Raw genomic sequence first — 13,271 nt, 5'->3', positions numbered from 1 at the left:
GTCGTCCTCCCAGGATCGCTGCGGGCCACTGTGGGGTTGAGGGGACACCATGAGAGGACACAGGGACACTGAGGACAGAGGGACATAGCGAAGGCACACGCTGAGGGGCTGAGGATACCCTGGGGGGACACTGAGGGGATACACTGAGGGACAGGGGGACGTGCTGAGGGACTGAGGGGGACACGCTGAGGGGACACCGGGAGGCACGCTGTAGGACTGAGGGGACACACTGAGAGGACACACTGAGGGACAGTGAGGACAGAGGGACGTACAGAAAGCACACACTGAGGGGCTGAGGATACCCTGGGGGACACTGAAGGGACGCACTGAGGGACACGCTGAGGGACAGGGACGTAAGGGCACGTCCCTGCTGTAGGAAGCGCCCTACGCTCTGTTCCAACCCAAACATTCGGTGATTTTGCGATCCCCGCCTCCCCCTGCTGGCAGCGCTGTCCCCGGCGCAGCCCGGGCACCCTCAGCCGTCGTTAGGGCTCAGCACTAGGGCCTCCAAGCGGTCCCCAAGCCATGGACCAGCACCCGGTGCCATGGAGCAGCACACCCATGGTCACCAGCCGTGGGGTTCTGTGGCACACTGCCATTCTGGGGAAGGCTCTCTGATTTTCTTAATGTTTCTGACCAAGTTACCGTCACATCCAGGTGCTGCTCAGCCTTCATTTGGCTCTTTCAAAGACAGAGCAGTGGCAGCTCCCTGCTTTGCTGAGTGGTAACAGCTCATTTACAGCCAGCAACCGTGAACATCTGAACCGCACGGAGCTATTTTTTGCCTGAATTTGCATTCTTTTTCAGCGCTTTTCCGTGTTATTGCCTTGCCTTTGCTTTTGTAACCTTTCTGTTCTGTGCTGTGAGTGAGGATTGCTGGCTGAGGGCGTTGTGCAGGCCCTGCATGGGCCCCACGCTGCCTTGTCCACTGTGAGCATTAGGGGGCATCCAACGATGCTGATAAATGGGCAATGCTGTGTGGCAGCGAGGGGATGTGTGGCACAGTGCAGCGCTCCAAAAAACCACAGATTGTCCCTGTTGAAAAGTTGTGTGGAGCTCGGGGGAATTACTGATGGGAGAAGGGAACAGATCCATGGAAGAGAGGTGTTCTGAGGGCTGTCACCGGCCCAGGGGATGCCTGAGATGCACATTTTTGGGGTGTAGGAAAGGAGATTTGGGACCATGCAGAGCCTTAGCCCCAAGTTTCTCCCATCTTCTGATCTGGATATTTGCTGCAGTGAGGGGGTGGGCTGACAGAGGTCTGATTGAGCCCCTGCAGTGGTACTTTGCTCTTTATTTCCAGTGTTCAGATATGCAGTATCTGTAAAATGTTGTCTTGCACAGGGTGAGCCCCAGAGCCCCAGATATCCGCCTGCAGTCCCTCCTTGCTGCAGAACCCCCTGCTTGTGTCAGCCCCTGCTTCTTGCCTCCCAACCAGTGACCGAGCTGAGAAAGTGCTTCCTCCCTCCCTTCCAATGGCTCTGTTTCTGGAAAAGCTTGAGCTGAAACCTCCTTCCAAAGCCCACATCAGACAGAGCTTGGAACCTGGTCTGGTCTCGGCGTGGGGAAGCAGCTCCATCCCTCCCACAGAGGCCAGCGCTGGCTCCCAGCCCCAGGTTTGTCCCCAAAGCAGAGAGCACTGAAAGGACATGGCAGAGCCTGGGGACCTCCCTACCCCTGAGCTCTCTGCCGGGCATCATTCCTGTGCTGTAAATAGGGCATTTGCTGTCCTTTTGGCTGCACCGCCGTGTTTCTCTCCCCCACAACACGTCCCTTTAGGAGCTGCAGAACCCTCGGTGCCATGTAAATGAAATGTAAAATCTTGTCTGTTTCTCTTTGCAGAGGGAAGAGGACCAGAGACGCATGCAAAGTACAGCTGTGTCTCTCGAAACACCTCTTGTCCTTCTTAATGTATTCCTTCGCACATTTCGTGACTTGTTACCGCGTGAAGGCAGCGAGGATTTTGCTGCTGGAACTGTTGCCCCTTCCCTTCCATCTGCTCCGTGCTTATCTGCAGTACTTACAATGCAGCAAACCTTGTGAGCGTAGCACGGAAGAGCCATATGGCATCCATAGGTAACAATGCTGCTTACAATTGAGCTCCTCTGCTATGTGAGACCACCGGCGAGAAAGCAATTCGTGACCAACAGCAGGAAAAAAAAACACAACTAAATAAATCAAAACGATCAGTCTCGCAGTGTTCGAGGTGATTCCCAAGAGCGTGGCTGGGAAGGATAACTAAAAGCACTGAGCTTCTTGGTGTGAGCGTGTGGAAAGCCATCTTTGGGGAGCAGCACTTTGATTTACCTCCCTCGATTGTGGCTGCTGCAGCGAGCTGCCTGCGTTCCCATTGCCACGCTCCCCGGGACGTTCCCATCTCTTTGGATTGCAGTGCACAAATCACACTGCATCGAACCGGAGTGGGAGGGTTCCCATGTCTGCAGACATCTCCGTGGCCGCCGATCGGATGCTAAATGCTTTAGTAATGCTTCGAGCCACAAAAGATCATTAGTGCTGCGAGGCCAGAAGAGGTTAATAAGAGAGCAGCTGTTGGGCCGGCTCAATGGTGGGGTGACAAAAGGAATGGCAAAGTGTCCCCTGAGCTGGGGGGGGTCAGCCCTCCCGACACGGCAAAAAGCAGCTGGAGGAATAATGGATGAGCTGAGCCAGGTGCTGGGTTGCTCTGAAGCAATGCAGCGAGCTGTCACCGTGACGGGGATGCTGCTGCTGCTGCATAAATACTGCCCCACGTGCCCATCCTCAGCCCTCTGCTGCCTTCTCTGTAAGAAAAAATGGGGAAAAGTGGGGGAAAACTGCGGGAAAACTGGCTGCTTCTTGTCACATCAGCACGGCATGAATACTCGATGTGAGTGTTCCAGCTTGCAAATGAGCAAGAATCACAGAGCCGGCTGCAGCCAGCTCCCAGTGCAATGCATCACTGCTGGGCTCGCCTCTCCGCAGTGCCAGCTGGAAATGGGGCACAGGACCTCACCGTCTGCATCAGGGACCGGTTCCGAAATGCAGAGAGACGTGGGGAAGCAGCAGCCACGCCTGCACCTTCCCATCACTTCAGCTCGGCAGCGGCTGGGAAAAGCAGCGTGGCTGAACCCGAGTCCTGCAGGGATTTACAGAGCCGCTCCCTGGGGTGGTCATGGCAAACACAGACAGTTAATAGGAAGGGCAAAGCTTGTTATTCTTTCCTTTAAAAACAGTCTTACCGTTTGCCTGTTTATCTGCAGATTTACACACCTCTCCCTCTGTGCGTGCAGCAGAGGTAGGAGAAAAATGCCACAGAACTGCGCTGTGCCTCCAGCCGAGAGCAGGAGAGCTTGTGAGGATGGAGGGGAAGGGCTGACATTTCTGATCAGACAGCGGAGCGCCAGACCTGAGGGACACGGCGAGCTGGTGCGGCGTGCAGCACCTGCTGCCAGCCGGGATCAGCTCACCCAGACCTCTCCCAGGATCCTGCCGCACCTCGCGCCCTGCTGGGCACCCCTTCCTCCCCCCTCATCCCCCTTCAGACGCTTTCTGCTCATGTGGAACCCGAATATCCCTTGCTACTTTCAACCGTGACTTGTTTGCTGATCGCCTGTGGCCACGAAGAATAATTTACTGCATTCATAAAGCGAGCAAAATATATATATGTATATGGTTTTGATTCAATTTTCAGGTCGCCTTTACAATTCACGTTGCCATTTGGAAGCAAGCTGCCTGCTGGCTCTCCAGGAGGCCCTTTTCCAGCAGAGACTGAAAATCCCCAGGAAACGTGCCGAAAGCAGCGGGGATGTGGCAGCAAAACCACCTCAGCAGGAGCTGCCGCGATGCGAGCACTGCTGCGAGCAGAGGGACAGCAGAAGCTCCCAGAGCCGAGCATCACAGGCAGGGAAAAGCCGCCCGGCCCCGTTCCCTGGGGCTCTCTGAGCACTTTGCTGGACTCGCTGCCCTTTGCATCCACCTTCATCCTTCTCCTTCACACCTCTCCTTAGCCTCGCCCAGCTCCTTTCCTCGCTTTGCCCCATGCTGCCTTCCTCCCTGCAGCTCCTCCTCCTCATCCTCCCTTCTTGTCGTAGAATCATCAGAACAGAACCATTCAGGTTGGAGAAGTCCCCTGAGATCCCAAACCCCACGCCCACTGCCCACATCCCCCAGTGCCACCTCCCCAGGGCTCTGGAACACCCCAGGATGGTGACCCCCACCCCTGGGCAGCTGTGCCAGCACCTGGCTCTCCCTTCTTGTCCTCCCTTCTTGTCCTCCTTGTTCCCCCATTGCTGACGGAGCTCTCCCATCCCTCCATTTCTCTGTCCTCTCCCATTTGTAGAATCATAGAATCATTATGGTCGGAAGAGACCTCTAAGATCAGCAGGTCCAACCCCAACCCACCACGCCCACCAACCACATCCCTCAGTGCCACATCTACCCTTAAGAATTCCACCCCCCTCACGCTCAATGTTCTCTCAATCCACCTCTCCGGTCCCGCTTCACCCCTCAGAACCAGCAGCAGCAGAATTTCCTCCTCTTCCTCCAAACCCTCCCCGAAATCCCCGATTTCCCTCTCTCCAAGCACCCAGTGCTGTTGGTGCTGAGCTGCTGCCCTCCGCGCCAGCCGGGATTCTCCCTGCCTCTTTGTGCTCCTCTCCCCAGCAGATTGTCTCCATCTGCCGTCTCTTGCCTTGCAGTTGAATCGTGAGCTCTCTTAGGCAAGAGCCGTATTGTCGTGCTGCGTTTTTGTAGCACCTACCAAAAGGAGATCTTCCTTCAAAGGTGCTCCTGCAAAATGGCTTCTAATTAATGTAATAACGGCCTGAGCAACGTTCAGAGAACGTCGTATCAAGAATCGAGAGCATGAATCGAGAAATGAGGAAGCAGCCAGGTGCAAAGTGCAAAGCAGACATTTTCAAAACTCTTTTTTTTTTTAAATACACTGAAAACCTCGAATGCTGGGGCCCTTTTCTGGGCAGCCCTCCTTCCCACCGCCCCAACACCTCATCCCCTCTCCTTCCTCTTAATGCTGCTCACTATTCCCATCAGTTTGTGCCGCAGCCCTTCCGATCCCCCACGTGCCTGTGCCTCTCCCGTAGCTGTCCCTAGTAATCTGACCCAGTTCCCACTTTCTCTAAACCTTTTTTTCAAGCTCAAGCTCAGCACAGAGCTTGTGGTGTAGCCAAGCTGCTTCCCACCACACTTCCTTTCGGGGCCGCTCGTAGCGGTGCCGTTCACATCGTTTCTTTGAAGAGCTGCCAGTTTCTTTCTTCCCTTCACCTTTAGCCATGCCTCCCATCACAGCTTTCGCAGCATTCCTCTGCGTTTCTCAGCCCGCCTTCCTAGGCTCCTTGTCCGCCGTTATCTCTCCGTGTTGGCCATGGCCATGGTGCTCCCATCCTCCACCTTCAGCCCCCTCCGTCTTCTGCCTTTGTCCCCATTCTGCCCCTGCCCCAGCAGCACCAGCACCAGCACCAGTAGGACCAGGACCAGCCCCAGCCCCAGCAGCACGGTATGCACCAAAAGCTGGGCCGCTGTGCTCAAAGCCATCACGAGAGCCCTGCCAGCATCCACAGACACATGCACAGCTGTTCTTCCCCACGCTGAGCGTTTTACAGTTCACCCAGCTAAGAGGATTTTGCTTTTCTCTTCTCTCTAAACCCGGTGCAGGTTCAGTGTAATACCGGGCCCGCTCCCTGCTGCGGTGAGGCCGAGAGCAATGGGGTAATTGGTGCTATTGCCCCCAGCGCCGACATCCCCACGCTCTGCAGCACCGCATGGGGCTCCCATTGCACCCTGCAAGCCAAGATCTGGCCCAGCCTTGGCAGGAGGACCATGTGGGACACGTGTCCTCCCCAGCGTGTCTTAGTGTCACCGGGAGCTGCGTGGAGGTGGATGAGGTCCCACGGCTCCCAGGGACAGAATCATAGAATCACAGAATATCCCAAGCTGGAAGGGACCCATGAGGATCACCGAGTCCAACCCCTGACTCCAAACGGGGCCACCCAAAAATCAGACCACAAATGGGTCTGATGGGAGGGGCTGGGTTTGGGATCGGTTCCACGTGCCCGACCTCCTTATCCCGTACATCACTGGGACTGCTTTGTCTCAGGCAGCCCGAGGGAAGAAAGGATCCTTGTCCTGGGGTCACAGCTCCCATCCCAGTACGTGTCCACAGGAGAATATGGGGCAGCGGAGGGAGGGGGACAAACACGGTGCCCGTGCCAACCCCTCTGTGCCAGGGCTGCTCCCCTCCCTGCCAGCCAACCAAGCATTTAAATTTAATAGCCGTCCCCCGCCTCACCGTATAAAGGCACTTTGATTGAGGCTCTGTGCACGAGAGGAGGCACATTCCTCCGTGGGGCCATGAAATCAGATGGAGCCTGGGGCCGTCCCTGTGTTGCGGGAACATCACCGTGCTCCTCCGTTCTCCAGTGAGTGCAAAGCTGGCAGCAGGAGGGAAACTGAGGCACAGCGAGGGATGCAGAGCCCCAGGTGAGATGGGGTTCTGGGGTGTGAGATGGGGAGGGGAATTTGGGGCTCCATGCAGGAAATGGGGGGAATTATTAATTGCTTTGTTTCCTCTCTCCCGAGGTGCCACCAGTGCCACCGAAGGAATTTTGCCCAAGTGAAGGCACGGCTGGGAGCTGTCGCCATGGCGGGAGCTGCAGCGTGCGTGGAAAATGGGATTCTCCGTGGGTCTGAGCTGCCTGGGGAGTGAGATCCTGCTGGGGACACGGGGCTGCCATCCCTTCCAGCATCCTACAAGCAGGTGAGGACAGAGAGGGGTGACACCACCAGCAAGCAGGGCAGGGGACCGAGAGCGTGCTGGGAGTGATGGCCACACCACCACGAGCCACACCTCGCAGTGGGACCCTGTGCTGGGATGGGATGGGGATGGGACAGGGATTGGAATGGGGACAGGGATGGGGACAGGGATTGGAATGGGCACAGAGATGGGTATGAGGATGGGGATGGGGACAAGGATGGGGATGGGCACAAGGATGGGGGTGGGGACAAGGAGGGGGACAGGGATGGGGACAGGGACAAGGATGAGGAATGGGACAGGGATGGGAACAGGGATGGGTGTGGGGACAGAGCCCAGGCACTTGGACAAATGTCCCCCACTGTCCCATGGCTCCAGTGGGACACACCTGGCAGAGTTGGGTGTACAGGGGCCACACAGGGATGGGGAGGGGCCATCACCACCAGGTGACACCGAGCTACTCAGGGTAGGGGCCGATGGATAGGGAGAGTGCAGGCACCGGCAAGAGGCTTAAATTTAAAAAAAAAAAAAAAAAGTTTTATTTCAAGATCTTCCATTTTTTTGTTGTTGTTTTCACTCGTATTTCAAAAAAAGTGTTGGGGGGTAAAAGTACAAAAAAAGTCAGTGGCGGAACAGCAAAGGTTTAGAAATCACAGCGCGGAACGGACCCAAGCAATAGACACAGAGCACAAAGCGAACACCCGACGACACGGCGCAGCCACGAATGGGACCCTCTGTACAAATGCCACCCAAATGTGTCACCCCCCCGCCCTACCCCAGGTTGTTGTGCAGGCAGGGCACCCCGCAGCCCCCTGGCTCGCCCTTGCTGCCCTCCTCCGGCGCGGCACTGAGGATGCTGAGCGGTTCCTCGTCCTTCAGGCCAGGCTTCAGCGGGTCCTGCAGCTTGTGGGGTGCGCTGGAGTCATCCTGGGGGAGAGAGAGACTCAGGGGGACGGCTGTGGTGGTGGTCTCCTTCTTGTGAGCACAGAATGGGACAGTGGGACCTTCCGAGCCCATCTTGACATGGGCACATCTATACTAACCCAACCCAAAGCCAAGCCAAGCCAACCCAAAGCCCAACCCAACCCAAAGCCAACTCAACCCAGCCCAATCCAACCCAACCCAACCAAGGCCAACCCAACCCAAAGCCCAACCCAACCCAAAGCCAAGCCAACCCAGCCCAAGCCAACCCAACCTAAAGCCAACCCAACTCAAAGCCCAACCCAACCCAACCCAAAGCCCAACCCAACCAAGGCCAACCCCACCCAAAGCCCAACCCCACCCAAAGCCAACCCAATGCAAAGCCAACCCAACACAATGCCAACCCAACCCAAAGCCAACCCAATGCAAAGCCAACCCAACACAACGCTAACCCAACGCAAAGCCCAACCCAACCCAAAGCCCAACTCAACGCAAAGCCAACCCAACGCCAACCCAACGCCAATGCAACCCAAAGCCAAACCCAACCCAAAGCCCAACCCAACACAACGCCAACCCAACACAATGCCAACCCAACCCAAAGCCAACCCAACACAACGCCAACCCAACACAACGCCAAACCAACCCAAAGCCCAACCCAATCCAAAGCCCAAGCCAACGCAAAGCCAATCCAACACAACACCAACCCAACCGAAAGCCCAACCCAACCCAAAACTAACCCAACCCAGCTCAATCCAACCCAACATAAAGCCCAACCTGACCTCAAACACCAGCAGGGATGAGCCATTGTCCCCATTGTCCCCATTATGAAAGATCCCTTCCTTTCCTCTCAATCTGCCCTCCTGCAGCTCCCAGCCCTATCACTGGTCAACTCCTTCCCCATCTTTGTTTAGTGTGTTGAGGATGCACCCAACATCACATCCAACACCGCAACCTCACACCTCCTATAGGAGGAACACATCCCCCAGCTCATGGCATGGCACTGGGGTCCCCATGGAGTGTTCATGGCAAGGGCAGAGTGCAGGCAATGGACTCCAATGCATCCACATGGTGCCCCCACTGTGCATCCACAGTGTCCTCATGGTGTCCCCATGGTGCCCAGCTCAGCACTGGAGCACCCTGAGCCCAGCTCACCATGTGCCACCATCACTGGCTGCCACCCTGCTGTCCCCCTCCCACCCATGGGGTCTGTGTCGCAGCCCCTCGTGCCAAGCAGTCACCCCACACAGGAGTCCCACGTGTCGGTTTTATTGTGTCCCATTAGCGTCTGGTCGCCATCCCGGGTAGGGGTGCCACCAGCGGCGTTGTCCCCATGTCACCCCCCTGTGCTTGGACACCTTGTCACAGAATGTCCATACAACATGGAGTGGATCTTCAGCCCCAGAACCCCTTCTTGGGGTGTTCCCATCGCTGTTCCCTCCGGAGTAGGGCTCACAGTCCCTAGGCACCAATGGGAACGAACCCATGGCATATCAGTGGGGACAGAGGCATGGGAAATGATGGTCCCACTTGTGGGGAGCAGTCCCAAATCCACTCCAGATCCAACCCACTTGTGAGGGTTGGTCCCGAATCCACCCCGGGGCTGTGCCAAGGCTCCTGCCGGGTCACTTGCAGGCACTATGGTGCTAGAATGGCTCCAAAACCAGGGGGAAAATGTCTATGGGGCCGAGGTTAGAGGGCTCTATGCTGCGCTTCTCTCTGTGGCAATGCAAAAGGTGGGGGGAGGCTGCAGCGCTGCTCCCATCGTACCACTGCATCCCAGAGAGCGTCCCCAGCTCCAGCGTCACCCAGCAATGGCACCGGGGGGCACAGGTGGGACACCATGGGCACATGGCGCAGCACAGCGACGTCACAGCCCCACACCACCCTCAAACCCCCGAGCCCAGGGGGATAAGGGATGTGATAAGGGGCGTGATAAGGGATGGGATAAGGGATGGGATAAGGGATGGGATAAGGGATGGGATAAGGGATGTGAGGAGGGATCCTTACGTTCGGGTGGGAGCCCTCGGCGATGGTGGACAGCGAGAAGTTGTCGTTGTGCAGCTCGGACGGAGTGCGGTATCTGCGGGGGGGACGTGGGGGTGAGCGCTGCGCCCCACAGCTGCTCTGGGGTTTATTTTTGAGGGGTCCTCACGGAGTGCAGGGGCAGACAGGAGCCGAGGAGCCAGGCTCTGGCACGGGCTCCGCTGCTAATTACACTTGGCCCTGCCAAGCGCTAATTAAGAGCTTGTTAGTGACCCACGGGAGCACTTTCTCCTTGCCTGGCTCTGGGGGGATATGAGGCAGCGGCTGCAGGGGTTGACCCCACTGCGCCCCAAGTGTCCCCATGGAGTGGTGTCCACAGTGGCAGAGGACACCTACAGCCCCCAGGCGCCCAGCGGTGCCCATCCAAACGGCTGGAAGGACAAACCCCACCGGAGCACGGTGACATTTCCGCTGTCCCCGTGTCCCCACATGTCACCGGGCAGGGGGACACGACGACAGCACCCCGCCCCCCCCCGGGTCGCCCCGCTCACTTGGTCTTGCGCAGTTTGCTGTTCTCCGTCTTCAGCAGGTAGAGCTTCTTGGCGAAGAAGACGGTGAGCATGAAGAGCAGCAGCAGCACCAGCGCGGCCGAGCCCACGGCCACGCACAGCACCTGGAAGTCGGTGACGATGGCCTCGCAGCGCGTCCCCTTGTGCCACGTGTAGTCCTGCATGTTGCACCTGCGAGGGGACATGGGGGTCACGGGGTCACCCCCCGGCACCGGGACCCACGGGGGACAACTGCGGGGGATTACGGCTGGCGGGGAGGGGATTAATGGGTGTCCCCGTAGAGGGTGAACCCCCCCCCCCGGGCACAGCAATGGGGCTGCGGTGCCCCGAGCCCCACACAGGGCATGGCAGAGACCCATGGGGACATCCCCACCGTGTCCCCGTCACATCCCCGCGTGCTGAGCCCTCCCCGGCGCAATCCCGACGGGCGCTGCGGCCGCAGCCACATCCGCGCAGCCCTGACCTAATTCCTGGCAGAAAGCCCCCGGCCGGGGGGGGGCACAGCCCACGCTGCGGCCATGGGAAGGGGACGCGGCCCTGGCTATGGGGCAGGGAGCAAAGTGCCCCCGTGTTACCGATGGGGCTGGGGGAAGTCAAGCATCACCCCTAATCCTGCACCCTCCTGTGGGTCGGAGCACCCTGGGGACACCCCCGCGTCCCCCGTGGGGATGCGCCCATGGCTAGTGGACACTGACCGGGGCCGGGGGATGCCCACCGCTCTTGGGGACGCCCACTAGGAAAGTTGGATGCTCGCTGGGGCTGCGGGATGCCCACTGGGCTATGGGACACCCATGATGCTATGTGATGCCCGCGGGGGCTACGGGACACCCATGGGGGCTATGGGGCACGGCGCAGCACAACACGTCCCCGCGCTGGGCCGGCCCGTACCTGCAGAAGGCGCCGTGGCTCTCCACCAGGTAGCACTGGCCGCCGTTGTGGCAGTAGCTGGGGACGAGGTCGCAGACGGAGCGGCACGAGCTGTTGTGCCGCACGTAGCCGCTCCGGCACTCGCTGCTGTTCTCCGGGACCGCGCGCTCCCCGGGCCTCGGCCGCGCCATGGGGGTCCCCTCCGTGGGGCTGGGGGGCGGCGGGACGCGGGGCGCGGCCGAGGCGGGCGGCCTGTAGCCATTCTCATCCTCCAGGCCGCCATCTTCCTCCTCTTCCTCCTCGTCCTCCTCCAGCTCCTCCTCCTCCTCCTCATCCCCTTCGGCGTAGAAGGAGGTGGTGGGGTAGAAATCGGCCTCGTCGAAGGGCGTGAAGTCGTCGTAGAGCTCGTGGAGGCCCCACGGCGTCGCCGCGCCGCCCGGTTCCCTTTGCGCCGCGCCGCCCGCCCCACGGCCGCCCCCGGGCCCTTCGCCGCCATCGAACACATCGTAGTAGTCAACGTCGATGATCTCGGGCGGCTCCGCTGTGCCCGGGGCAGCAGTGATGGACTCCGGAGCGCCCAACCACGTGCGGTCCGTGCGGCCGCGGGCCCTCTGCGCCGGGGCCGGGCTGGAGGAAGGCTGGGGGAGCTCCACGGACACCTCCGAGTCTTCGGCCACGGGAAGAAGGTCAGGTTCGGTGCCGGGGCCCGGGCTGGGGCTAGAGAGGGCGACGTTGGGGTTGGGAAGACCGAGGTTGGGAGTGGGAATACCGGGGCTGGGGTTGGGGTTGGGAAGATCAAGGTCGGGGTTGGGGTTGGGAATGGGACGGTCAGGGGTGGGCCTGGGGCTGGGGAGGCCGAGGCTGGGGTTGGGAAGGTCAAGGTTGGGCCCAGAGCTGGAGAGGCCAAGGCTGGGGCTGGGGAGGCCGGGGGGGCCCGGTGTCAGCCCCTCCGTGGGCCCAACGCCGGCCCTGGTGGGCTGCTCGCCACTGCCGACATCCTCGGGGCTGCCCAGGGCCACCGCGCCGCCATCGCCATCGCTGGGCGCAGTGACGCCGAGCTGGGGGTCCCGGGCTGCATCGGGCATGGGGGGCACGGAGCTGGGGGCCCCCTCTCCGCTGCACCCCATGCACCCCAACGTAGGGTCGGCGGTGGCCGGGCCCCCCCTGGGCGGCTCCAGCTGCGGTCCCAATGGGTCGGTGCTGTTGGTGGTGGCGGGGGCTCCGCTCTGTAGGGGGCCCCCCCAGGCTCTGCCTGCGCTGCCGTTGCGGGGGGGCCACTCGGGCGCTGTGGGGGCACAAGGACAGAGCGGTGTCACTCGCGGCGGTTCCCCCCCACGCCCGCAGGGATCGCAGCACGGCTCTGTGACACCCCCGGTGCCACGCGGCCCTCGCAGGGCTCCATGCACGGCAATGGGGGTAGACCTGCCCCCCCCCCCCAAGGGGGACACAGCCTGCAGGGGACGGAGCAGCACGCAGGGGACCCGGCCCCCCCATATCCACATATAAGAGGATCCAGCCCCCCATACTCATGATGAGATCCAGCCCCTCCCCCCCGGATATAATGGGATCCATCCCCTCCCCTGCAGCGGGATCCAGCCCCCGTGTGCAGAGGGTCCCGGCCCCTGCAGTGGCACCCAGCCCCTCTCAAAGGAATCCGGCCGCACGCGGGGGGCCCAGACACCCCCTCCAAAAAAAAAAATCCCGGGGTCGTACACCCGACAGACACAGCAATGGATCCCATCCCCTGCAGCGGGACCAGCCCTGCAATGGGAGGATCACGGCTTCTGCAAGGGGATCCAGCTGCGCGCCAGGGAACCCGGCCCCCCCGCCCCATCACGGGATCCAGCCCCCCCCATACACACACAGAACGGGATCCGGACCCCCCTCCCCGAGCGGGACCCGGTCCCTGCAGTGGGATCCGGTCTCTCGCGATGGGGTCCAGCCCCCCCCCCACACACACACAGAATGGGATCCACTCCCTAACGTGGGACCGGGCGCTGTGCGGGGGGGTCCGGGTGCGTGCACGGCGATCGCGGACCCCTCGTCCACGATGGGACGTGCCCCCCCAGAGCCCCGCAATGGGATCCAGCCCCCACCCCCCGCACACAGAACGGGACCGAGCCCGCTGCAGCGCGGACGCGGGGACCCGCTGCGGCCCCACGCCGCCCCCCCCAGCCCCCCGCCCA

The 13,271-nt window shown here is 60.3% G+C and overlaps 3 protein-coding genes across 3 annotated transcripts in view; 1 reads left to right on the top strand and 2 right to left on the bottom strand.

Annotated features, from left to right (window-relative positions):
- Positions 1-13,271, bottom strand: part of LOC110390697 (GTPase IMAP family member 8-like) — a 685,191-nt gene that overhangs the window by 124,903 nt on the left and 547,017 nt on the right. The gene's annotated exons all lie outside the window — the stretch shown is intronic.
- Positions 52-6,931, top strand: LOC110390726. The gene is made up of 3 exons (XM_021382181.1): positions 52-1,616; positions 1,843-6,474; positions 6,574-6,931. Exon 2 carries the CDS (start codon positions 2,584-2,586, stop codon positions 3,571-3,573), a length of 990 nt encoding a protein of 329 aa, XP_021237856.1. The 5' UTR covers positions 52-1,616; positions 1,843-2,583; the 3' UTR covers positions 3,574-6,474; positions 6,574-6,931.
- CSPG5 (chondroitin sulfate proteoglycan 5) lies at positions 7,294-12,370 on the bottom strand (the record flags this gene model as incomplete). The annotated part of the gene is given in 4 exon segments (XM_021382138.1): positions 7,294-7,672; positions 9,674-9,746; positions 10,201-10,389; positions 11,107-12,370. Coding segments are annotated over 4 exon segments (1,682 nt in total), but the record flags the coding sequence as incomplete, so codon positions are not given.

The sequence above is a fragment of the Numida meleagris genome, unplaced genomic scaffold (assembly GCF_002078875.1).
Source record: "Numida meleagris isolate 19003 breed g44 Domestic line unplaced genomic scaffold, NumMel1.0 unplaced_Scaffold180, whole genome shotgun sequence".
Classification (NCBI taxonomy): domain Eukaryota; kingdom Metazoa; phylum Chordata; class Aves; order Galliformes; family Numididae; genus Numida; species Numida meleagris.
The sequence above is the reverse complement of the archived record's forward strand: the minus strand, read 5'-3'. Positions and strand labels throughout refer to the sequence as shown.

Coding starts and splice junctions, on each gene's coding strand:
- LOC110390726 (XM_021382181.1), top strand. CDS start 2,584: ATGGCAAAGTGTCCCCTGAGCTGGGGGGGGTCAGCCCTCCCGACACGG.